This window comes from Salvia splendens, chromosome 16 (genome assembly GCF_004379255.2).
Source record: "Salvia splendens isolate huo1 chromosome 16, SspV2, whole genome shotgun sequence".
NCBI classification, from domain to species: domain Eukaryota; kingdom Viridiplantae; phylum Streptophyta; class Magnoliopsida; order Lamiales; family Lamiaceae; genus Salvia; species Salvia splendens.
The window spans coordinates 3,934,199-3,959,509 of NC_056047.1; the positions used below are offsets into that span (position 1 = coordinate 3,934,199).

A 25,311-nucleotide genomic window follows, 5' to 3' on the forward strand; every position below is an offset into this window, starting at 1 on the left:
GTCATAATAGGAATCATGTTGAGTCTAAATATATATTGTACGAAAGCTGAAGCTGTTGTCATCTTATTCGATTTTCTTTCAGATGCCATACTCCTATAGATGATTGCAAAAAGCACATTAGTAACTTTAAAACATTAATATTTTGAGTTGAAAAATAACATAAAAAGCATTAAGATGTGATGGCTTTGTTTTATCAACATAAATTTAGATAGTAACATATTTTTCGTATCAAACTCAAGGTGATCAATGCAATTGAATGCAGAATCCAGTTTGCAGGATTATGATGGGACTTATTTAAGCTTTCAACTTACTAAATAAAGAAGTGTCATGTCTAATCAACATATATTCTTCGCTACATTTGATGAGAATTGATCTAAATTCAGTAGGGACAAAATTAACCCCAGCCATAAATTCATCAAAAATAAAATAAGGCATCTAGTACAACAGATATGTAAGTATTTTATTAACTAAAATGATGAAGAACTCACATGCAGAGGTGAATACAAATCGAGTCGTGAAACAGAAGTTTGAATTGAAATTTGAACCAGCTTTTTCTATGTTATTCCTTCCTGTCACACTGTCTCCTTCCATGTTACAATCTTAGGCGAATAAATGCAGGTAGAAATATGTCACATTCATAATGTTTTTATACAACAAAATATTTATGCATACCGTTATTTTGTGTCCGTCTACACCTTTTAGTACAAGCCTTCAATTTCGAAAATAAGAGGGCTTTGTCACCAGCCCGGCAAGCTTCCCGCTGGTTTCGATTTTAAGTAGTACGGAGTGCAAATAAATAAACTTCTAAATAGGAGAAATGCAAGAGTTCAATCTTCGCCACGAGACATCATAGAATTTGTCATGAAGATCCGTTAGTCACACTGGAAACCCTATTTAAACGGTTGAGGATCTACCCAAAAACGAGAACTGAATCCATGTGTAAGAACTAACAAGGAGAACTAAACAAATTATAACGAAGAAGTTTGTAATTTCTAGGCACCACGATGGGCTAGCGTATGCAATGTTAGAGGTTGGCGTTCACGACTTGATTAACACCGATTTCCGGTTCAATAATTGTGTAGCTGAAACCACACCGGTAAACTCGATATGCCGGTTTTGATTTAGCCCATCATAGCTGATTATGGTTCAAAAACTAGTAACACCGGCCCAATTCCAAACCGAACCAACGATTCCAATTTAATCACGCATTTTCTAACTTTATGCAGTAATCCTAACGCAAATGGAGTAACTTTATCTCCATCTCGATTGCATCACACTATTCATATATGCATGCCCAAAAACAAGGGTTCGCTCTCTTTGTGGTCCTAAAAAGCAAAATCTACAGCTTCAATCTTTCCTTTTGATTCAAAAGATCCAAAAGCAATTTGAAACATTGTTTGGAGCAAAGATTTTGGAATCAAGGATCATCAAATTTTAGATATGGATTGATTTTTGAATAAATATTAGTACTTCTTTCGTCTCATTATTTATGACATATTTCTTCGGACACAATATTTAAGAAGTTAAAATATTATGTAATTTTTTAGGAATACATATTTAAAGTTTGTGTAAAATGTGGCATGAATAATGGAACAGGCAGAGATACTCATTACAGCAATATGATGCAACTTACTGAATTAAGATGTGAATAGTCACTCACATCCAATAAACAAATTTGCTTTTCTTTTCTTACAACAAATATTTTCTTTTCCTTTTTAACTAAAAGTGGTAACTGTCAAGCAAACGGCACCTACACTCTGTGTGGTCCTTAAAAGCAACATCTAAAACTTCAAGTGTTGATTCTCATTCAAATGAAAGATCCAAAAGCAAGTTCAGATGAACGGTGTTTCGAGCAAACATATTCATCGAATTTATCCCCGTATTATTCATCATGTATTAACAGATTAGGGTGCTGTACCAATTCAAGTATATCCTTTTACAAAGATGAGAGGCAAAAGAGAGAATCGAGTCAAGCATGAAACCATGAAATATGAGACCAAGAATATGCACCTTTCGACTGTAGTGGTTGCAGATTCCACACATCTTCAGGCATCATAAACCTGCTTTCTTTTGTTCACTTGGAGTTAAGGAGTCCCTGTGATCACACTCAAGTATCATACAGTTACTAACAACAAAAAGTAGCCAGGGGGGTTAAGGATGGCACGAAGTTTTAACAGAAATATGGGTCCAGATCCGCGTTCAAACAAAATAGATGTCCCTCTTTTCTACTCCTGCTTTACAACATTTGTCCTAAGCTCTGGAACCTCGGATCATGACTTGAGCATCCAAGAATAGTGTACCGTCTCAACAAAATATCACAGTTTCAACACCAAAAAGAATCGTCAGAATTCAAGGCAAAAACCACGAAGCTTTGCTCTATGCAACTCATATAGTTGGCTCAAAACATCTTGTCGACTTGTAAAAACTCAATTTACAAGACGAGCATAGATAGTGCCAACGTACGTAACATCATCCCATGAAGTGTAACAGCTGAATTTCGGCCATATTTGATCTACGAATTTAGAATGAATACACAAAGTTCAACAGCCAAACAGGAAATTTTATTTGAAAACATCAAAAGGACAAAATGGAAAATGAAGACAAAGGGTACAAACTTCAGTTGGGAACTCAGTAAATTTTGCATAAACTAGAAGAACATATAATGACCAAACAAAATGCTACAAGATTTTCAATAGATACCAAATTCAGGATTATATACAAGCACCAAGGGCACCAAAGGCAAGTAACTATACCTAGATTTCAGCCAATGAAACGTGCTTAGCTGGTTACAACCATTGACAATGTCATAATTAAAGAACCATCATATGTTCAGCTAAACTTGCCTAGATCCGAGCACATTGATCTCATCACATTTTGTTACAAAGATGATAAAGAGTTCTGACAGACAATTCCAATTATAAATGACATGAATAGTTGGCCCAAGCAGGGGCAGCTTATTGTTGGTGATTTACCTGGGAGCATACGCTGCACTTGCATTGCAAGTTGACGAATCAGGTGCAACGTGATCGAACTCATCAGAAAACATACAAATTTCTAACCAAGCAACCGTTTCCATCTCAGACCGTTTGTGCAATTATGACAGTCACGTCTCTGATTTACTCTTCTTTTGTGCCCACTGTGGTCCGTATATTGCTAAATGTGTCCGGCCAAACCGCCGATCAGCTATCTGCACTCATTAAACATAAAAACAAACTTGCTTATAACATAGAACTTTGAAATTAGAGGTAAGGTTTGATGAAGTGATAGTTTTGAATCATGGTACATACATAATTAAATAATTTTCACAGTTTCAAGTTACCTTTACTAAGCTCGCACATGAATCTAGCATGTCAGTTCTCAATGGATACTCAACTACCTGGAGAAATGACGCGAACAGATCATGCTTTAGGAGATAAGAATGAAGTCTAGCAAAAGATTCATGTGCACTTACAACAAATGTATTCTCCCCGACAACTGAGGAATTAGAAATCTGGTCCATCAGAACTGCGTAATCAACAAGCATGTATGGAGGAGTAACACTTATATAATCAAATTCCGCTTCTTTCCCTACAGCAATCAGATATCGATATATAAGAATCCTCTACAAGAACGATGGTAGAAAAAATAAAGAAGCAAAATATATGAATCTGCAACTTGATTATGAAGTATAATTTGATGATGCTTAATGAGTATACCACATACGACATAGGTCCTTTATACTGTTATAAAGGAGATTCAAAGAAACAGACAGTACTCCAGAGAACCAACATTCTTCAATGAAGTCTTACTTACATCACACATAGATCACTTGATACGTTTTAGATATTTTATAAACCTCTCAACAATTGTCTTACTCTACATTGTATGACCATATTTTAAGATGTTGGTCATTAGTTCTATGTATAAACTTGAAGAAACATAGTTATATTAAGACATTAAAAAGTGCAAGGATTAAAAAAGTGAAAAGATATATATAGTCACCTAGATATCGCTGTGCATTTTCCAAGAATGTTTCAACACGGGCAGTATGTATAACTGAAGCCTCGAGAAATCCAGTTGATTCTAAGTTAGGCTGCAGTACATCTGAGATAACCCAAGGATCCATCTCCACAAAGTGGGCCTAAAAATCATGAATCGAGCCAGGAAGCATTTAAGGGAAATGAGCAAGGAGTGTATGGAGCTCAAGCTGTATCCCGAGCTTGACAAAAGTTCCAAATATAAACAAAAATTGTACATTAATGTACCTCAGAGCATCCTCTGCTGATAGCTTCAATGCCAACAGATCCCGTGCCACTGTACAAGTCTAACCAGCGCCCGGGCCTCAGAGACTGAGGCGAGCCACCCGCTGCCTGTTTTAAACAATTTGATGAATAGTTTCATAATTTCATTGCAATAGCCATTCAAAAATCACTGACATACATCAAACTAGATTAAAAAGTCCAAGAACCCACCTGTAAAATCGAAAAAGCTGCTCCCTTTACAACTTCCATCATAGGCCGCACATCCATACTCTTTGGTGAGAGCAATTTTTTCCTCCGAGCTGTTCCCCCGAGTACCTAAATAACCATTTATATGAAAACAATCTTCTTAATTATATCCAGCAACAACTCCAACCTTGTAATCAGATAATTAAAAAGTCCAGGTTGCAAGAAGTTGGAACCTTCAAATTTTTGTTGGAACAGTATATAAGTAATTACACAAGTAAAAATAGACTCACTGCCAGCCTAGGAGTCGAACCTGTGATGCTGAGTCTGCAGAACTAGATATAAGTTCTAATTTTCCTGCTTGAATGAAACTAGCTATGGTTCCAATTCAAAAGTGTCTAAGGGCACTTTTTTCCTTGGTTATTTTAGTCATACTTTAACAAGGAGACTGAAGTTGGAAAAGAATCCCAAACCTGAAGCAATTTGTGAGTCTCTCGTAGTGGCTTCGGCTCCTGCACCGGTGTATTGTTTTTCTTCTCTGAATTCCCTTGCTCCCCTCTCCTCTTCGTCTGTAATACAAAAGTAACAAATCTAAGAATACAGCTTTCCCTCGAAGAAAATCCTTCTTATCACACATACATAACTAAGAAACGCAGTGCAGCAGTTATCATTCTACTTCTCCTCTCTCTCTCTCTCTCTTACACACACACACACACAGCCAAGTTATCCTACTTATCATGCACAAAGAGAGCTAAGAAACACAATTCATCCATCATCATTCTACTACACACACACTCTCTCCATCCATAACAATTCTACTTGTATCCTTCCAGTTCTCTCTTTCTCTCCCTCACACACGCAACTAGGGAAACACAATCCTACCCAAATAATTCTCCTTGTCATGCACGCACAAGCACAAAGATAATCAAGAAAAAATTGTAACCTTTCGAGATTGTTTAGGTAAGAACTCATCTGGATTAAGCCCGTACTTCTCAAGGAACTCCCTTTTCTTGTCATTACCAACAATTTCGCTCCTGGGTTCTGACACATAACCAAATGGGACTTTAAAAATCTGCTTCTTTTTCATTTCCCTTCAGAAAACCGAAACCTAAGCAGAAAAATCGAGTGTTGCGGGAATTTGCTGCGACTTACTGTTAGAAAAGGTAATAACAAACGGATGGCGGGCGAAGCGGCGTGTTGGCTTCGAAGGCATGCTGAAGGAATAGGGATTGCTTTGGAGAAAATCACTTCTTGTTTGGTGCAACGAGGTTGGCAAAATCGCCATTTTCGTCTGTCTGCTACTACTTGCTTTGCAGCTTGTGATGACTGCTGAAGTGATAATAATTAAGCAATGTTTTTCCTCAATATTTTTAACTTTGGGAATTGGAAGCATTGAAACGAATTTGGGCCTTTTTCATGCGGATCAATTGGATTTGGGCTTTTTTATTCGGGTCATCGGATTTGGGCTTTGATCAAACAATTTGTTTTTTTTGAGTCTTATGTGGTATATGTTGATCTACATTTGCATAGTTTTGAACATGATTTTTTATGGGAAAATAGACATTTTTATTTTCAAACAAAAGCGTGGATGGATGAAGGTTGGGTTGTGTAGGACCGGCCGATCATGCCGTTGGTCACGAGTTAAATTTGGCCCGCCATTCCTAATTCGGTTATTCCGACTCTACAAATTTCATTTTCTGGATTTGTCACTACACAAAACTTTAGCCTAAAAACACAACAAAAGAGATAACAACTACTATAGGGAAGAATTTAATCCAGTCCATAATGCAATATAAGATAAAGGAATGCTTGATCAATCATGTAATTGTGTATACAATGCAACAGTCATATGTGTGGGGTTTGGATGTGTTTATTTACAATGAGTGAATGAACCTACTATATACTCCATACCTTAGATGTATACTACTCCAAATATGCAATAAAATCACCCGCTTTACTAGTCATAAACTCATAATGTGTAGGTAATAACATATCCGTACAATTAGATAATGAAATGTCACACATCAAAGTTATGAATACGAGATTAGAATAGTAGCTACTCATCATGTCAAATTGAGGGTAGTTTAGAGCTATTCAGAGAACAAATGATAGTCAAAATATTTTTGAATATCAAAAATTCATCTCATAGGGTTAACACCAAAAAATCGAGGAGCAATAGAAGGAGAATCTGACAGCAAACGAGGATGAGAACCTAATGAAAACACCAATTTGATAGGCTTTTGCCTATCAAAGGAGTTGTTTGAAAGAAAGAGGTGTGAATTGAGAGAGATTGGAAGAAATCGGTTTCTCCGAGAGAGAGAACCGTAGAGAGAGAATGATAAATATTAATTTAATTCATTCTGCTTAATAATAATAAAAGACTCCACACATATTTAATATGTGTGGTACAAAAAGATCTCCCATAAATTAGGAAAGCAAATCAATCCTAACAATTTTGAAAAGTAAATAAAATCATAACAACTAAATAATACTAAAACATAAATAAACTAAATAAATATACAGAGAGAATATCAGCTCCCGAAATAAAATAGAATATCTGGCGCCTATCAAAAGCATACAAACGGAATAAACTTGCAATAAAGTTATGAAATCATTTAACCCACATTTACCTTATATACCTTTAGACTTTAGTGCATATTACAACTTATCTTCAAATTATTTCTCTCTCTTACTCCTATCTCTCACAGCCACCTACCACTTATGCCGTAACTGTTTCCAACAACGCAAACATCGACACGAAAAAATTGTTAACAATATTTGGAATCCAACATTAAAATCACAACTCTGTCATCAATTAAAATCACACACATCCCATATGTAATCAATTAAAATGTTAACAGAACATTAAAATCCTAGTTCTGCCATCAGTTAAAATTCCACGTACATTAATCAATTTAAGATTTTTTCCGTCCAATAATAATGTGCTTACTTTTTATTATAGAAATGCCATTTAAAAAATAAATCACACTGTTTATCCTTATCCTTTAAAAGGTTTGATTTTCTTATATATCTAAAATGAGAAATAAAAATATAAACCTAAAAGTAGATGAAATTGGTAAATAAAAAATGACACGTGCAGACACATAGCATATGGGCCTGCTGCCATCTAGTATGTCTGTATATAATAAGTTGGTATTTAACAAATAATTCAAACATCGTGGAAGCCCATCTCACCACTTAAACGCGTTTACATTAGTCAATTTCTTCATTATTTTATTTAGTCCCTAACTTTATTTTACACCTCAAATATCGACTCGTTATTTTTAACTAAGAGCGGTATATATTTTTTTTACAATTGTGGATTGGTATCGTATAGGTCATAACCTTATTAAAAACCGTCAGCAAAAATAATTATGTTCAAATATTACTACTACTAAAATTTGAAATTGAAAAATTGATGAGTATATCAAATCATATTACGGTTGCAATATCAACCATTGTGTTGCCAAAATTTGAAAGTTGTGTTATAATTGCAATTTGGCTATTATTATTATTATTATCACTATTATAATTATTATTGTTGTTGTTGTTTGTTCTCAATTTTTATTTTTATGTGAAAGTGTTATTTTTAATATCATTAGTAAATTACAATTATGGTACTAGCATTTATGGAATATGTGAGACATTAATAATACGTGGGCAACATTCCAATGTTTTGAAGTTTGATGACCGAATACATAAATAGATAATTAGAATAATGACAAACAAGATGCATAAATAACTACATTTTGATGGTTGATATTTGAAGTAGTGAGAACAATAAACAAACTATACACCTAATACATTATGGTTGTCCACACAAATTGTTTTTAATAAACTTACATAAATTAATAAGTATAATTAATGCTCAATTTATTATATCTAAAATAATTTATTAATAGTTTGAAATTTTAAAAATGCTTATGAACGAAACAATACAATGCAATTATAGAGCATCACTTCTAAATATCAACATAATCATCCTAACGTGTTGACAATTATTCATAGTTCAAACATCATTTTCAAATATGATCATCTTACCCAACAAATTATATCATTTCGAAATACCTACGCCATCTTTTAAAATAAAATAAATTAATTTAAAAAAATAGATATAGACAGCTGATACTGACAACATCAGCATTGCTTAATTATGATTTATGCATTCAATTTTCTCTGTAGTGAAATGAAACTTCAAATATATACTCTAACCAGCCTATACAATAATACCAAATTATAATTCCGGAGAAGCCCTACAAAAATGACCAAAACTAGGGTCTATTTTCTATATTATTTCATCCTATTTTTGTGGTTACATGAGATAATCATAAAGATATTCACTGTAAAGTAAAAAATATATGGAGTAATTATCATTGTATTTATACGCGGTCATAGGTTGTCAAAAAGAAAAATATTCGTTCATATGAAAGTGCTTTTTTGAGGCATTTGAATTCAGCGTGACTTTTTAATAACTCGTGGATTACTACCATAAAATTATCCATTCTACTAATACATTCGGAATATTCGAATATACTAACATTTATAATGAATATGATTTCAAAAATCCAACACTTGAAAAAAAAGGAAAATTAGAATGAAAAATGTCGAAATTACATAAATAAAAAATAAAAAAAATCACCCTTTCGATTGTTATCCCTCATCTCTTATATAAACATTAATAATTGCCATTTAAATGTTAAATATTTTTTCAATTTATTAGCTTTGAAATTATAATTCAAATATATATTTTTTTCAATTATCTAACGACGATAGTCAAAATTAATGTCATAAAATCTGACGTGAAACAAAACTATAGTATATTATTTTGGATAAATAAAATTTTATATAAGCACTATAATGACAATATTTTATTGTCAAATTATATTTGACTTTACCATCTTAATTTCCATTGAAAATTTAGCTTCTATAGTCAAATTTTAGAATTGACCAAAACTTACCAAAAAATTATGATTCGAAAATTATCTATTTATATTAATAATCTAGACACTGGATTTCGCATTATTACCATATAACCCACTATATAACCATAGATTTCGAATTTTAACATAAATAAAATCTTATTGAGACGATTCCAGCATCCTATAAAATATACGTAAGCTATACATACGATCAAAATCTTGATTCACATTCCAAAATCCAGATATAAGTTCAAATCCCACCAAAAAAAAGCAAATCTTGATGCGTTCCAACCATCACCAGACCGAATCACTGCGTATTATAGTATTTTATAAGTCAACTGCGACAACTCCTACGCTTATATTGACTAATCTCTAATCCTTTTATACGCGGAGTACTATTTTAATCTCTCTGAGTAATTCTGATTAATGGAACAACGGCGGTGTTAACTGCTAATCCACGCTACTAATTTTTTTAGTTTGGTGAGTTTTTTCATATTTTCGGCGATGAACTGTAGCTAATCACCCCCAAATACCCTATATATACACCAAAAAACTCCTATTTTGAGCTTTGAAGAAGATCAGTATTCAATTTTATTCGCGACCCGTTTGTGAAATCGAGAGGATGGGCGTGTGTGGGTCGAAGCCGAAGGGATGTGTGGGGATGAAGGGGAAGTTGAATTTGCAGAAGAAGCGGAAGAAGCAGAGAGCGGGAAGAGTTAAGAAGGCGCATTCTGCGAATAATCGGCATCGCGTCGAGCCCTCAAATCAGAAGGATGTTTCTTTCACCAATCCCTCTTTTCAAGGTGCCGATTTCCTTACCTAATTTGTGTTTGATTTTGTTCCTGTTTGGGGCATTGGGAAATCCCAAGTTTTGAATTTTGTTGATTACTTGCTGTTTTTGTGCTTAAATTTCTATTTTGCTCCTTTTTTCCAGCTGAGAAGTGATTAATTTTGAGATTTAGTTGTTTCGAATTGATGCTACTAGGATTGATTTTTTTTTTTTGAAATTTTCAATTTTTTCATGGTTAGTTAATTTTGTGAATTAATGTGATTTAATAGGAAGTAGCGAGGCATGGTTCGATCCTGATGGATTGATTGATTCGGATGCAGAAGATGAATTTTATAGCGTTCAAGACGGTTAGTTTTTAAGGTTTTACCATTTTTACCTTTGATTTTGTAAATTTATGCCAAATGCAGTTATGTTTTAGCTGATGTCTATGACTTGAGATGTTGCAGATGCATCCCAAGCTGGATCGCTGTCTAATGTGGTTACTCCGAGGGTTTCCAACCAAGTGATCGATTCGCAGCTTACCTCCGATGATGTGAGGAATCCGGAGGATGAGAGTGGTGGGAGGGGTGAGGCCGGGGGGATGCATAGCTGTGGGTTCCTATCGAATGCCTTACTCCCTTGTCTCGCTTGTGATGAGTCCTTGGACGGGAAGAAGAAGGTAGACGAGTCTGTGGAAGGGAAGAAGAAACTGCAGAGTGTGGTAGGCTTGAGCACGAAGAAGAAGATTTCTTTCACCCAATCTTTTAAATGGAAAGAAGGGCATGAAAATGCGGTTTTATGTAAGTGCCTTATCGTTTTCTTATTATTTGTTGAGAGATTATTGTTGTGAGAGCTAGAGCATGACCATTGTCACTATGTTAAATGTCTGCTTTCTAGCTTCGTTTTGCTTGAGATTATGATTGTTTTTGGTGTGTATGTTGTAATCTATGAATTGACTTAGTAGTTAGTGTAAGACTTGATAGTGTTTCTGTGTTGTGATCAATCATTTTCGATCTCTATCTCAGCGTTGGGAAAGCCCGTTATACAAAGACCAATAGCCGGCTCACAGATTATGTGTTCGCCATTAGAGAAGAAAATAGCAGAGTCTTGGTCAAGGATTGAGCCAAATACCTTTAGAGTCCGTGGACGAAACTACATCAGGTGAGAATGCTTTTTCCTTTACCCCATTTTCATTCTCTATTGGAAATAGACTGATTAGGTAATCTGAATCACAATTTTTCGTGTTTGGCAGGGACAAAAAGAAAGAACCTGCTGCAAATTATGCTGCATATATTCCTTTTGGAGTGGATGTCTTTTTATCTTCTCAGAAAATTGATCATGTTGCTCGATTTGTAGAACTCCCTTCTGTTGACTCGCACGGAGAAGTCCCCACTCTTCTTGTTGTTAACCTTCAGGTATATATATCTATCATTTGTCACTGTAAGTATATATAACAGCTTGATAATTCATGTTTTCCTAACGTTGTGCATCCTATTGCTCTATCAGATTCCACTTTACCCTGCAACGCTTTTCCAAAATGAATATGATGGGGCAGGGATGAATTTTGTTATCTATTGCAAACTTTCAGACAAGTACGCAGAAGATCTCCCACTTCATTTCCGAGAAAATCTCAAGGTAAGGAGGATGCATCTCTTACTCTCATGCCTGCAACTATGATTTTGCATGCTGCCAACCTTAATTTTTACGGGCCACGAACTTATGTTATTCAAGCAAAAGACTGAATCTGTTTTCCATTCTTGTTGAGCAGAAAATAATCGCCAATGAGACTGAGAGGATTAAGGGTTTTGCATTAGACACGAAAGCGCCATACAGGGAAAGATTAAAGATTTTGGGCCGAGTTATGAATGTTGATGACCTTCAGTTAAACTCAGCGGAGAGGAAACTTATGCATGCTTACAACGAGAAGCCAGTCCTTTCGCGTCCTCAACACGAGTTTTACTTGGTAAAGTCTTTATCTTTTTGTATTCTTTCATACCTCAATGCATATATATAACTATTAGGATCAGGAGGTTTTGTACTATAAACCTCATCACAGCAACGATATCAATTTTAAGGATAGCTTGTTCAGTTAGTGCTAGACTTGAGCTGAAGATCCTAATTGCTAGTTTTTATTTGAATACACCACGATTTTCCAGTGGCCAAAGTATATGTTGGATCAAGTCCAATCTTAATGATCAAATCCTGTCTCTAATTCTAATAGTATATCTTAGGACTTGAATAACAATTCAAATATAATTTCAGACTACTCAAGGGGTTCGATTCAAGCTACATATGCGTGTTCTCGTGTTTCTCTAGCCACGGGAGATCTGACCATGTTCAATTTTTGCAGGGAGAAAACTACTTAGAGATCGATTTGGATATCCACAGATTCAGCTACATTGCTCGGAGAGGATTTGAAACGTTTCAGGACAGACTCAAGCACTGTGTATTCGACTTTGGTCTGACAATCCAGGTTAGACACTAGAATCCATCCTGAACAGACCTAAACTCTACAAAAACGTGCAGTTTCTCACCTTTACGTGCAACATGTGATGCAGGGAAACAAACCAGAGGATCTACCGGAGTGCATGTTGTGCTGTCTACGGTTAAAGGAAATTGACTACGCAAACTACTGCCAACTTAGCTTATGACGAGGTAACACGTGCCTCAGTACATGGATATCTAACCTATGAGGCCCGGAAATCTATTCTTCGACGTGCGCTGCTGATGTCTGAATTTCAAGATGTTGGTGGTGCTGATACATGAGCAAGTGTACAGATATATATTGTATTGAATTACAATATAATTTTGTTCAAATTACACCCTCCTGAATTCTAGGGTTGGGTATTCATGTTGTAATTCTAGTATTCTCATTCATATTCTTATGTTGAGCTTTTGATCACATTGTCTTGTTGTAATTCCCAAAAATAAAAAAGACTTAAAGGACCTTCTGTTCTATTTTTTTTTGTCGTTCTATCTCGTATTTTATTTCATCAATGTACACTTCGATCCAATGATACATTGGATCGAGGTAACAATTTCATTTGTTTACAAATATTTATATTGTGCATTGATGAACACAATGTTCCATTCTTACATCAAAATCCACAACCTAGATGTCTAACGGTATGTTCATATGAACAACAAATTGCCAAAATAAATCAAAATAAATGGGGGAAATGCATCTATGTCAGTGATATATGTGTCCAAAATGACAATAGGCGTCTAGGAGGTCGAGGAGCGAACGCACCGGCCAAAAATCGACAGAAAACCGCAGGTGTGGTGCTTAGGTTTTGACTTAGAAGGAGGCAGTGGGGTCGACATCATAGAGTCGTGTTTGTAAGCACCAAGGTTGTTACTTCGATCTGATTTATTGTTGGATCAAAGAAACATTTCCAGAGGTTGCATCGGAGACTTTATTTCAACGTCGTAATCCCATATTCTGCTTCCTGAAGATCCTTGTCTTCGGAACGAACATGAAGATCTGGGTAACGTGTTCATGAGACTGCGTGTATTGTTGTTATTTGTTTTTGAGTTTTCTCGTGTCTATATTTATTATGGTTTCTCTCTACTTTCCTCTCTTGTAACGAACATAACGGCCATCTGACTTGGTTGGGTTAATCTTAATCCTTATTTTGTTTCAAATGCTTCTCTTTCAAACTTTGTTTAATTATATTTATTTTCTTTATGATGGTATCATATTAGTCCAGTGTTCTAAATAAAATTATTGAAAATATTTTGATGGTATTTAATGGTTTAAAACTGGGCTAGTAATGAACTGACGAAATATTAGTTCATGGTTCAAATTGTTCAAACCACCCCTTATATTGGAATACTACCAAACCAATTAAACTATCTAGTTTTATTGGAAATGAAACATAAGTAGTACTCCTAGTACATTTTTTGTGTCTACTTTTTATTCTTTAGTGCATAAGTAGTACTCCTAGTACATTTAAAGCAATCTTTGAGCAATGATCAATAATCATAGTTTTCATAGAAACTGCAGCCTAATCTCCATGTCACGTGCCAACATGTCTTCCACAAATGTATCTGCAGCAGAACCACTCTTCTCAACACAAATCTCATTTTCACTAACAACATTCCCATCTTCTTGCAACTCGTTACCTGATTCCACCATCTCCATATTCTTGCACTCCAATATGTATTCCTCGTTGCACGAAAACGGAGAGGTGGGCAGCGTTGGAGCCTCACACGAGCGCGATGATCCACCCCCAAAACGCGTGACACTCGCTGCAGAGGCAGATGATTCATTTGAACTATATATCAGATCTACCTGCTGCCAATGTTCTTGTGCATTTCAAGAATGCACTCTTCTTCTTCGGGTGTGAAGCCGTCGTGTTTGAGGTCGGGGCGTAGATAGTTAGTCCATCTAAGTCTGCAGCACTTGCCGCATCTGTTTAGGCCTAATACCAAACATCATTAAAAACATCACCAAAATAAGAAAAGAAAGAATTGTGTAAGAAGAAGGGAAGATATATACCTGCTTTCTGAGGGACTAAGGTCCAGTTGCCAATGCCGTGGCTGGTGACATAGGCGAGGATCTTGGCGTCTTCCTCAGGCGTCCACGGCCCTCGTTTGACGTTGGCCTTGTCGCAGCAAGGAGGCCTCCCCATCTGTGCAGTGAGCAAAATGGGAGAGGGACTGATGTAATAATGATGATGATGTGAATTCAAGAATGAAGTTTGTTTTTAAGGGAATATTAAAACTGCAAATTAACAAGGTGGAGAAGCATCAACTGCATGAAACTCTCTCCAATTAACAACAATTGCATGAACTTTGTCGATTAATAAGAGTACTATTTGGCATGACATGAAAATTAAACATGCAATCCCACTCTTCTCTCTCTTTCTCTCTCCCCTTTTGTGCGTGTGTCTGTGTGACTATAGATACTGAATATTGAGAATAACTCTGTACCAGATTATGGAAGATTTCCTGCATTTACCATCTTTTGGTTCAAATTGTGTCTCGATCAATTAATTTTCTCAAGATATTCAATTAGTACATTATTCATTGCATGATAAAAATTGCTTATCACTACAAAAGTTTGATTGTATTCCTTCATATATAAGTAGTACATTAGTTTCTTTCTCAAGTATATAAATCGCAAACTGCTTCAATTTTTTTGTCTGAAAATCAGCTCAAGAAACCATTTTTACTAAGAGGAGCAAGCCTTGCAGCTCTTCCGGCAATAACCAGGGTCGTCCTTGCTTCCAACCATGTACAGCGGGTTCTTCTCGCACTCCCCTCTGAGAGCCCATGATGCGCAGTTGGGATCCTCATCAACGCACTCACTCGTTGACCTGGCCGCTGGAGTTTCAAAGGATCGGACGTGGATCCACTTGGTTGCGGACCATTTCTCGCCCTCAATGACAGGGCAGCTCCCATGCAGGCTCGTGTTGTCAGTGGTGGCGTCTGGGTGGAGACTGAAGAATAACAGTGCGTCGCCTTTCCTGGGTTTCACTATCCAGAGGAGCAACACAAGAAAACCGAGTTACACAATGCGCACAATGGATCAACAGAGACTGACATCAAAACTCAATCACTGCTGAAGTGAGAATGAAAACAAGAAAAATCAAAGCTTTATATTCAGTTTTTCATTTCATTAGGCAGGTTCTTGAGGCTCATATTCAACGGCAAGAATGTTTATTTCATAATTTTTCCGACAACGAGGTCACTGTTTATAAAGGGTTTACCTGAGTAGCCTTGTTTGGCGCAATCAGACAAGTCTTCACCCTTTTGTTGTTTATCTTTAAACTGTATTTACAGTAGAAATGAAAGAGGTTAAGACTTAAAATGGGAGAAAAAATGGATAAGCAAGAAATTGTAGAAGTATTACTCACTTCAGAGTGAGGAAAAACTGTTTCGCCGCCCTTCGCCACATCCGATAAATACATGAGCACAGTAGCGACCCGGTGACCACCCAATTCTAGATTAGCCTTGTCGTGGAAAAAGTCAAAATGTGGCTCGTACTTTTGGCCATGCTCATAATGCAAAATCTGCATAGCCTCCCCATTTTCTGCATTACAGATTTGTGATGGGAAAGATCAAGTCTCAATGGAATGGAGAAATACAAAAAGTAAACTAAGACATTACCTACAGGGAGGAAAGTCCATGCAGCAATTTTCTCCTCAACACCGGCTATTATTGCATCCTACACGAATCACACACAGCATAGGAGATTTAAAAAGTAAATTATGCTCGAATAATTTCGTCTTCCAAAGAGTGGAACTTCTGAATATAAGGAACTCTAACTAAGCTGTGATCGAATGGTTAAATGAGAAATTGACATAAATTGCTAGGCACATGCATGCTAGCCAGAGAACCTACAGGACATAAAGGCTGATCAATAGATATACAAATGCAATTTTCAGAAATCATGACTGTTTCCACATTAGCACTTATGCTACATAAAGACATCTTTTACATATGTTCAAGTTGAATCAAGGATATGAAAAATGCTGAATTTCATCGTATTGGAAAGTCCACAAAAATGAAGGAGATAGCATTTGCTTAAGCTAGAAGTTTCAAACTTAAAAAATAATGAAAACATAGCCCAAAATAGTTTCAAAGGCGGGAGGGGAAAGGTTTTCAAGTAACAAGTCTCTAAAACATCGATTGTCTGTCCAAGATCATGGCACACACTAGATAATGAATGTAGAACAGTCTCATGGAGTTCATCTAAAGCATAACATGTAAGAATATTATATAATACTCTCATCTAAAGCACTGCAACACAACCATTGCAATAGAGTGATAAAGGGCTTAGATTTTCATAATCAAGTAGATAATTCAACTCAATGCCATTGCTGTTATGTGATAAAGCTGTTCAAGACTTCATCGAAGAGCAAAAATAATCGGTTTCCGTTCACTAACCTGACCCTTTTGCAAGAACATGCCAGAACTTGTCCGGACTTCGCTCTCTATACTCTTGCCAGAATCATTGTCAGCTACCATAGATTTCTCCAGCTTATCTTTAGCCTACTCAAACAACTTCCCAAAAATCAATCAAAATTGTCCACCCCCAAATAGTAATACTTAAAACAATTGCATCCATTCCTAAAAGTAATGGCAACATCCAATAGACAAAGATAGTAATATCTACAGAAATACCATTCCATCATATATAGAAAAGGGTATATGGCTAACTAACCAGAGTAATGAAATGGTCACACTCCTCATCAGTCAAAAACCCTCTATACAGAAAAGCCCTGAGGAATACAAAATAAGACCAAAATCCCATATTAACAATCACAAAAAAAAAACACAATTTCACACACATTCATTCGTATAAAATTATACAGTATAAATTAAAAGGAGAACCTTGGACTCCACGAGATTTGGGTGACACGGGTCGGATCAAAAGGCGCCGTAGAACGACCGGTTGTCATTTTCAACAATGAGTCTTTTCTGATTATAAATCAACCGCAAAAATTGGGGGAAACGAGTGAGAGCAAGAAAATGAAAGAAAAAAAAAGAGGCTAAATCAGCCATGATCTGCATCATAAGCAATCAAGAATTGAATACACTCTACAGAGAGATGAACATACCCATGAGAGAATTGAACAAGGAAACAGAGGGAAATTACTAGAAATAATCTTGGGTCCATCAAAAGGTTGAAGCTTGAAACGTTTCTCTAAATTTCTGAAAATTCTCAGTTAATTTGGGGTAATTTGGCAGATTCTGTTGGGGTAATAAGAAATTCAACGAAACGACTTGGACTGGGTATGAGTTTCCAGTTCCAAAAGGAGGCAGTGGTATTTATTCGCCATAAATGGAATTCAATAAATCTTTTAAAGGGATTCCACATTTCCACCCACTGGATTTCGTACCCGGTATACTTTTTTTAGACTTTTTCTCGAAATTTCTTTATTTATACCTCGTACTCTGAGGAAAGAAGATAGAGTGTTTAAATTAATAAAAAATTAATAATAACGGTAAATAGCCAAAATTCATGCAGTTTCGAGCTGTTTAAAAACAAGAACTCCATTAGGTACTTAAATTACTAAGTTTCAATTTTTTTTCAATTATTTTCCACAAAAATTTTCTTGTTAAGTGGGGCTTACCGGGGTGTACAAAATGATGTCATTTTATAGTATGCAACATTATTCCGGCCCTTGCCCCATGGCCATGAGTATCAATTTAGTCACATCTAAATGCTGGTATGAGCTACAATGATCTGATATATGTTGGTCCTTTTTCACATTTTTATTTTAATTTTATCGATGTTATGTTATAGGAGATCACGTTGAAGTCATACTCGGACACGCTTTCTTTCATCGGCTTGATGTGCATGCTCAGAGCGTTGCAAGGGACCGTGATCACTCGTGCCCGAGAGGGTCAATACTTGGATCTGGTCTATTGGATTCAGCAACAGATTTCCAAATATTATTTGAGGTTATGACGCAAGGATCGTGTTAGGATGATAACTAGCTTAATGTGATAACTCGTCAACTTAGTGTGTTAAAAATGCCAACACAATAACATAAGTATGTCAATTATGTCTTTGTGTTGACATTTTTTATATGCTGAGTTGACGAATTATAAAAGTTTATCACATTAAACTAATTATCATTTTATTACACCCTGCGACAGAATATGGAAAGAAATGTGATTCAAGATGTAAAAATGGGCACAAAAATGGAAGCTAAATGAGCTTATAGCAGAACAATAAGCATTTATTGATCACTGAGAAGATCTCCCATGAAAACAAAGATATGTAGTTTAGATAACTGAAAAGTACTGTCAAAAACAAGTTTCACGTCCAAAACAGAAAACAGATTGACTATCGACATCGACTACGACTATCGACAAATCTAATGTTCCACAGTTGATTGATTCCTACTGTCATTTTCACAAGCTAGGTGGACAACAGTTATCAACAGGCCTTGATGACCGAAGAGATGACATATCAGGATGGCGCGGCCAAGTCATCCTTTCCGTAAATACGTTTAAGCTCTTTGGTTGCAGCTTGATATGATGCTGAAATGAAATTTTACAGCTCAATGAGGTCAGAGGTGAAAAACAAATACTCATCTATGTGAAAATTAAAACAGCATTATATCCTTATCTACTTCTTGGATGAGTAAACAGATGAGTCTCACCTTTCCAAATATCGAAGTTTTTCTGATTGACTGCGGATCCTGTTATGTTAAGCATCACGTCAAAGAGCATTTCCTGAGGCGTGCTCTTCAGTTCTTGGACAGCTGCATAAATTGTCTTCCCGTTCTCAAAGTAAATATGGTTGTTAGGGTGTTTGGTTTTGCAACCAGCATGACGCTCAAACTCATAAGCATTGATAATCTGCACATCGTAAGTTGGTAAACAAAGTTAGCAGAAGAGCACATTCGGCATATAACGAAGGAAAGTATCAATAAAAGCATAAAAGACGTTAACCTTTGAAAGCTTGCAATCCTTGCAGCTACACATGTAACCAGTCCCTTTCACCACTCCTCTGAGATTTTTCTGCAAGGACAGATGCTCATGGTTAGTATTAAGTAACCTAAAATGGAATGGAAAAAAGAGTGATAATCTCCCTTTACCTCTCGCGACCATGAAACATATTTCACTGGAACCCCGTCAAGGATGCCAGTGGACAACAAGCTTTTAACATTTGTAGGAAAGTTATTTGACGATCCCTTTTTTGTCTTCACAACCTCATTCTTGGCAGCATCATCTGGCCTGGGAGAAGATGGCGAGATATCATTTTCACTTAGCTGATCTGTAGTATCTTTTTGCCCCAATCCTTCGGAAGAGTGAGCAGAGGATTGATTTAGCAAACCACCATAGCTAGTTATGAGCCTGCCAGAGCGTTCCATCTCCTCAACAATATTCTGAAAGCCTCCATATACTATGGTAGTTTCATCACCCTTCCTAGAGTGCTCAGACATTGATAGGATGCTCGAATTTTCTTTATGGTAGAGAGCTCCCAACGAAGAAACAGCAGCATCCTGCTGACCTTGAAAAGTTATATGTGTATCCCCCTTATTAGGACCTGCAGACATGAAAGTCTCATTTAGTTTGCTGTAGAAAGGGTCCAGTGCAAATGGATTCCCCTGGCCCCTATTGCATGGAGGACAAACTGATGAAAAATTTCCGTTTTCCTTTCCATAGTGCTCTCCTAGGGCATTAACGTTGTAATTCCCTCTGTTTAAGGCCTGGCCAATAGACAGTACATTGTTATCTATCCCGTTATAGTACTGACTGGAGAGCCTAAAATTTCCATCTATCTTGCTGGAGGAGTTTCCAAGTGAAACAAAGCTTTTGTCTAGCTTACTGTAAGCTGGATCCACTGAAATAGTCCCCGCTGCAGTATTATAAGTAGGTCCAGTAAACATATTATTGTTAGTCCTTTGAAATGCGCTAGTCATAACATCATTCTTCTCTCCAGGGATAAAGGTACTTCGCCCTAACTCAGGCCAGCAATTCTCTGGTATCCGTACCTCATTGACTTTTACTTTCCTAGGTCCGGAGTTCATACGCAAAGAGTCATTGCCTGCATGAGACATGGTTAAATAAACCGATGATTCATTTCCAAATTGGTTCCCTGGTTCCTTCCTTTCCATATTAAAGGAAGCATCATTGGATGGGTTATTCTTATCAGCCACATTAGAACTCTGCACGGGCTTGGGGTTGAACAGGTTCTGGGTTAGACTTTCAGATTGAAAGTGGGAACCATCATGCCACAAAGAACTTTCCATAGCTACAGGACCTGAAGTTCCTTTAAAAGGCTCTACTGTTTGCTTCTTTCTAGCACTTAACTCCTGCTCAAAAGAATCCATAAACCACTGATGGGGACGTTTCTGATCAAGTCTTGTTGAAGTTTCATAACAAATCTCCCCATTAGCCACAGAACCAGAGCTATTTGGCAACCAAATGGTGTTGTTCTGAAAAGAATGCCAACACCAAGTGAGACTTTTATTTACTGAACAGCAAAAAATAATAATACCAACCAACTAAGAAGAGAATATTGAATGCCACAGACTTTAAAGTTTGGAAAATATTGCTCACATGGGAAAAGAAGTTTCTAAATATTGTGCGGGCACACTATAAATATTAAAACTCTAATCTCTAAATGTGGCCCGCAACGACAACATAAATAAACTCAAATAATTGAACAGAACTGAAAAGGAATCCTTTAATGAGGCATCGAGGCCAGTGGAAAAATCCATCCAGAACTCACCAAGGCAAAAGGCACACTATAAATATTAAAACTCTAATCTCTAAAGGTGACCCACATTCCTAATCTTAAACAAATTACTAATACACGCCTACTCTAATAAACCCTAGCTCCTAACTGATATGAATAACTCATAATTAATAATTCACCACCGCAGCAATCGCTATCTTAAAGTTTCGAATATTATTCATAAATGTCCAAATGGAAAGTAAACTGTGATATACTCAAAAGTCAAAAGTACATATAACTACAAAGGAATTTAATGCAAACAGGTCTTCTTGACATGAAACTGAATTAAATACAAAGGAAGAGAATATATGATAACAGTGATTAAAGACAACAACACAATATCAATGTGGAATAGACACCAAAGTTATGAGGCTTATATATAATGCAGCTAATTATATATGTGTAATTGACTAAGAAGGAAAGAAAGGAAATATCCTGAATAAAGTTCTGAAGCACATGTTAATCATTCTACAATCTTCGGGACAACATATTTGGCAGCAACATTTAGTTACATACATACATTACTTATCAGGGATATTTTCTTCAACTGAACTAAATTGTTGAATATGTTAATGATAAACCTGACCTATGGATCAGTTTAGGAAATTTCCGTGATGACAGACAAAATATCCTACAATGTGAATTTTAAAAGGATATGCACCTGTATATACATGAAGGAAACTAAATGCATATGATACGCAATTCATGATTTTTTAACATCCACATGTTCTGGGTAAAGTGTAGACCCCTAACAGAGTGCACAACATAACTTCAAATAATAGTTCGTACTTTTGTAGATTGATATTCTTCATGTGGGAGATTACGTCAAGGACACTTGCTTCCTCAAAGAATATTTGCTTATTTTGTAGAGTATTACGTAAAATTAAGATATGTGAAAATGATGGCATCAAGGAGCCATAATGTAAAGACAATGAATTTCATTAAAAATTTCCAATAGAGATCGTACCAACATATGGGGGGGGGGGTAAGAGATCTAATAATATAAAAATTTTCAAAATTCAGATGTAAGTAGTTTATATCTATGTAAGTAAATGTTATTCAACCCTCAGACGCCACAGAACATTAAGCAATGTGAGAAACCCATACACTTTGTGTTCACTTTTTGAGGATACCATGCATCTATCTACTTTCATTACTTTTATGTACACACAACATGAAAATACATACAAAAATGACTTGTGCTTATTAAAGACAAGGAGATATTGGTACTCAAAGGATTCACTGTGGCTCCTTCTCTTTAGAGTTTAGCATTTAATAACAAGTTTGTTTTATTTCAGGCAATAGCTGGAATTGTCGTCACTCGGCAGAAATGTTTCTAGGTAAGGGTAATTAAATCCCGCATTAATAGTAGTTACTTCTGATATGTATGGCTATATGCCACGTGGTGGTAATCGAGTTTGACAGCAAATTCAACTTTGTTATGAAATTAATACGGAGACCATGCAATATGAAAAATCTTAAACCATATCTTTCTGCGTGACAGTGCAAAAAAATCCTGATAACTAATGCAATCTGATCATGTTCGTTAATCATAATCGTTTTTTCAATCATTCACGTATCAGTTCATTAACGCTTGCCTGACCTAATAGGCACAATGATATAATCTCCACAGGATACCAATAATCTTGGTAACTGGCATGTTGATTTGCGCCAATTAAATATGGACACCATGAACGGAAGTAATATAAAAGTGATGATCAAGGAATCTCCCTACAACTTTCGATATAACCGTTAGATTTTACTTTTTGTAGTCCTGTTACATTGCATGAGACTTCATCTCTAGGTATTATTATTACTTTTCGACGCAATAGCCAGATCTACTTGGTGTTCCAATGTTAAAGTGGCAAACCTAGTTCTCGGATACGAGAAGGGACTATGCTCTGCCAACATTTCTAGATGCCAACCTCTATGAATAAGCAGAAAAAAGAAAAACTTATATGCTGGACTTTAAGCAGATCTACATCCATGTAAGGATATATCCACACATACACACCGGAAAGTAGATTTTATCAGTATATCAAACTACTCAAGAAGAGTTTCAGCATCATATCAACGCCAATCCATCGACTAAGAAACAGGTTACACAAACAAACTCTTTTAAGCATTTTCAAACTCACTTATCCGAAAATCAAGCGCACGTTGATAGGTTGCATTAGCAGAGGTTCATATATCACGTTTAACAACATTTAAGACAATGAATCATCTCAAACAGTATTAGAGAACACATATTCATACAGCACGGGAACAGCCAGCAACTAACTAAAATAAACCCTACACCAATTGAACCAAATCTGAGTCAAATGAGTGAGTTTTACCATCTTGAAACCTTTAGTTTGAAATCGCAAAATCTCAGCTCACAGCAACTCCTGATCTCTTCTGTGGCTGGCTAGCTGCCCATGCAACAAAAAGACCAATGTCAACACCACATACAAACAATTGAATGAATTAAAGATCAAAGCATTCCAGCATTCCATCTAATTAACATCTACTTAACCTAAAAAAAACAAATAGAGAAACTCAGTCATAACCAACACAATTTTCTTAAACCCTTAAAATCATCAAACATTTCACACACAGAAAAACAAAGCACACCAATACACATTGTAACGATTCACATGCAATGAATGAATAAAATGAGCCTGAGAATCACACAAATTTGATCAGAAATGGAGTTCATAACCCTAAGAGAAAAGGACTAGCAGCCACAAGCAACAACAAGAGTATTAATGATCAATTCATTTCTGCTCTAGCGAATGTTTTACCTTCTTCTGAAACTAATGTACACTGATCGGCGGCAAGATTCTCCGGCCACGCCAAGCCGGCGAAGAAAAGGAATCGTTTTTTGGGTTTTTTTAATTATTAAAATTTTACAAAAATATGCGAAAAACAAGTACACTGAATTCAGAGAAATTGAGCGAGGCTTTTAAACTGAGACGGTGGATTCTCTGCGACGCGGGCCACCGTGGTCACCCCCATTTTTTCCACCACGTGGCGCAAGGGCGAAATCGCGCTCACAAATTAGAAGCTGGGGAAATAATCAGCTGCAGGCGCAGCATTAATATTTATAACCTAATTGGCCACAGATTTCGTGTAGCAAATTGTCATTAACATCAATATTTATCTATATAAGTTGATTCGATTTTTTTTCAACTCGAAAATTTGAATTTTCTAAAAGCTAAGTTAGAATAAACTGAATTATTTGAAAATTAATTAATCGACCATATTTTAAAATCATGTGCCTTTTTACCAATAAAATAAAGTTTTTTAAAAACTAAAATTTGAATAGTACTACAAAACATGAATTAAAGACAGCTAACCCTTTTAAATTTGAGTATGAATAACGTAATATGCTCAAAATTGTGATTCACATGAGACACAAAAATATGGGGGAAAAAATAGAAGCAGAAATTTATAATTGTTGAATGTTCCTTCAAAATGGTGCTAGATGTAAGAAAGTTCAAAATTTAGAGGTTAATTCTTATTTACTTGTTAGATAGTCCAATAACATCAAAATATTATTTATTGGTCTTTTTAGGAAAATAGTTATGCAATTAACATAAAAAATATTTAATCTATTGATCCTTATCTGTCCAATTATCTGAAGAGTCAAAGCTTATCTCGTTATCTAGAGCCATCCCAAGTAATTTGAATCTTTTTCATTTATTTAGAGAAAAAATATTTAAACTCTTCGAGTTTATTCTCTTCTTTTTTCTATTCTTTCCGTCCATAAAAAATTATCTCATCTTTTTATCCCGTCCATCCATTATAAGTAGTCATATTCTAAAATGGAAAGTACTCCTAATTTTTTCTGCACTTTTTATTTTTTACTCTTTTATTTTATTTTTTCTTTCTCTTGTACTTTACTCTACTTATTTGTTTTTCTTTAATTCTATTTTAATACTTAACCACTAAAAACTATTTTTTTAATATTCTTGTGTAAAAAAAATTACTCAAATAACATAAGACATAGAA

The 25,311-nt window shown here is 35.7% G+C and overlaps 5 protein-coding genes across 8 annotated transcripts; 1 reads left to right on the forward strand and 4 right to left on the reverse strand.

Annotated features, from left to right (window-relative positions):
• Positions 1-436: 436 nt before the first annotated feature.
• Positions 437-5,760, reverse strand: LOC121772181 (putative rRNA methyltransferase YlbH). Of its 4 annotated transcripts, XR_006044279.1 has the most exons (11): positions 5,577-5,760; positions 5,368-5,465; positions 4,898-4,993; positions 4,452-4,556; positions 4,245-4,349; positions 3,982-4,120; positions 3,452-3,567; positions 3,320-3,376; positions 2,973-3,187; positions 2,011-2,095; positions 437-1,912 (listed from the first exon to the last, which is right to left on the reverse strand). XR_006044279.1 is itself a non-coding variant. In XM_042169183.1 (9 exons), the coding sequence occupies exons 1-9, from the start codon at positions 5,707-5,709 to the stop codon at positions 3,104-3,106; spliced, it is 933 nt and encodes a 310-aa protein (XP_042025117.1). In that variant the 5' UTR covers positions 5,710-5,760; the 3' UTR covers positions 2,664-3,103. The 4 variants fall into 4 exon arrangements, 1 of the variants encoding a protein (XP_042025117.1); XR_006044278.1 differs by having other exon boundaries at positions 437-2,095; XR_006044277.1 differs by having other exon boundaries at positions 437-2,512.
• Positions 5,761-9,611: 3,851 nt separating this feature from the next.
• On the forward strand, positions 9,612-13,070 carry LOC121772585. Its single transcript, XM_042169734.1, has 9 exons — positions 9,612-10,146; positions 10,403-10,480; positions 10,580-10,912; positions 11,138-11,273; positions 11,365-11,527; positions 11,619-11,747; positions 11,881-12,075; positions 12,463-12,585; positions 12,671-13,070. The coding sequence occupies exons 1-9, from the start codon at positions 9,966-9,968 to the stop codon at positions 12,761-12,763; spliced, it is 1,431 nt and encodes a 476-aa protein (XP_042025668.1). The 5' UTR covers positions 9,612-9,965; the 3' UTR covers positions 12,764-13,070.
• Positions 13,071-14,047: 977 nt separating this feature from the next.
• Positions 14,048-14,778, reverse strand: LOC121771326 (transcription factor MYB35-like). The gene is made up of 2 exons (XM_042168107.1): positions 14,614-14,778; positions 14,048-14,536 (listed from the first exon to the last, which is right to left on the reverse strand). The coding sequence occupies exons 1-2, from the start codon at positions 14,744-14,746 to the stop codon at positions 14,403-14,405; spliced, it is 267 nt and encodes an 88-aa protein (XP_042024041.1). The 5' UTR covers positions 14,747-14,778; the 3' UTR covers positions 14,048-14,402.
• Positions 14,779-15,161: 383 nt separating this feature from the next.
• On the reverse strand, positions 15,162-17,947 carry LOC121772184 (probable prolyl 4-hydroxylase 7). Its single transcript, XM_042169185.1, has 8 exons — positions 17,681-17,947; positions 17,454-17,540; positions 17,284-17,341; positions 17,007-17,111; positions 16,227-16,284; positions 15,974-16,149; positions 15,827-15,887; positions 15,162-15,593 (listed from the first exon to the last, which is right to left on the reverse strand). The coding sequence occupies exons 1-8, from the start codon at positions 17,737-17,739 to the stop codon at positions 15,289-15,291; spliced, it is 909 nt and encodes a 302-aa protein (XP_042025119.1). The 5' UTR covers positions 17,740-17,947; the 3' UTR covers positions 15,162-15,288.
• Positions 17,948-18,782: 835 nt separating this feature from the next.
• LOC121772183 lies at positions 18,783-24,343 on the reverse strand. Its single transcript, XM_042169184.1, has 6 exons — positions 24,102-24,343; positions 23,655-23,729; positions 19,673-21,016; positions 19,527-19,595; positions 19,235-19,433; positions 18,783-19,112 (listed from the first exon to the last, which is right to left on the reverse strand). Exons 2-6 carry the CDS (start codon positions 23,655-23,657, stop codon positions 19,042-19,044), a joined length of 1,686 nt encoding a protein of 561 aa, XP_042025118.1. The 5' UTR covers positions 23,658-23,729; positions 24,102-24,343; the 3' UTR covers positions 18,783-19,041.
• Positions 24,344-25,311: the final 968 nt, after the last annotated feature.

What these genes read in the sequence shown, in the direction of transcription:
- LOC121771326 (XM_042168107.1), bottom strand. Translation starts at nt 14,746, where the DNA reads ATGGGGAGGCCTCCTTGCTGCGACAAGGCCAACGTCAAACGAGGGCCG. An exon ending in CTTAGTCCCTCAGAAAGCAG is followed by an intron (nt 14,537 to 14,613) that starts GTATATATCTTC and finishes GTTTGGTATTAG; the next exon opens with GCCTAAACAGATGCGGCAAG.
- LOC121772181 (XM_042169183.1), bottom strand. Translation starts at nt 5,709, where the DNA reads ATGGCGATTTTGCCAACCTCGTTGCACCAAACAAGAAGTGATTTTCTC. An exon ending in TACCTAAACAATCTCGAAAG is followed by an intron (nt 4,994 to 5,367) that starts GTTACAATTTTT and finishes TTTGTATTACAG; the next exon opens with ACGAAGAGGAGAGGGGAGCA. An exon ending in TCAGCAGAGGATGCTCTGAG is followed by an intron (nt 4,121 to 4,244) that starts GTACATTAATGT and finishes CATGATTTTTAG; the next exon opens with GCCCACTTTGTGGAGATGGA.
- LOC121772585 (XM_042169734.1), top strand. Translation starts at nt 9,966, where the DNA reads ATGGGCGTGTGTGGGTCGAAGCCGAAGGGATGTGTGGGGATGAAGGGG. An exon ending in ATTTTATAGCGTTCAAGACG is followed by an intron (nt 10,481 to 10,579) that starts GTTAGTTTTTAA and finishes GAGATGTTGCAG; the next exon opens with ATGCATCCCAAGCTGGATCG. An exon ending in ATTTCCGAGAAAATCTCAAG is followed by an intron (nt 11,748 to 11,880) that starts GTAAGGAGGATG and finishes CTTGTTGAGCAG; the next exon opens with AAAATAATCGCCAATGAGAC.
- LOC121772184 (XM_042169185.1), bottom strand. Translation starts at nt 17,739, where the DNA reads ATGGACCCAAGATTATTTCTAGTAATTTCCCTCTGTTTCCTTGTTCAA. An exon ending in ATGGACTTTCCTCCCTGTAG is followed by an intron (nt 16,150 to 16,226) that starts GTAATGTCTTAG and finishes TCTGTAATGCAG; the next exon opens with AAAATGGGGAGGCTATGCAG. An exon ending in CAGTTTTTCCTCACTCTGAA is followed by an intron (nt 15,888 to 15,973) that starts GTGAGTAATACT and finishes CTGTAAATACAG; the next exon opens with TTTAAAGATAAACAACAAAA.
- LOC121772183 (XM_042169184.1), bottom strand. An exon ending in AGGATTGCAAGCTTTCAAAG is followed by an intron (nt 19,434 to 19,526) that starts GTTAACGTCTTT and finishes TACGATGTGCAG; the next exon opens with ATTATCAATGCTTATGAGTT. An exon ending in AAACTTCGATATTTGGAAAG is followed by an intron (nt 19,113 to 19,234) that starts GTGAGACTCATC and finishes ATTTCATTTCAG; the next exon opens with CATCATATCAAGCTGCAACC.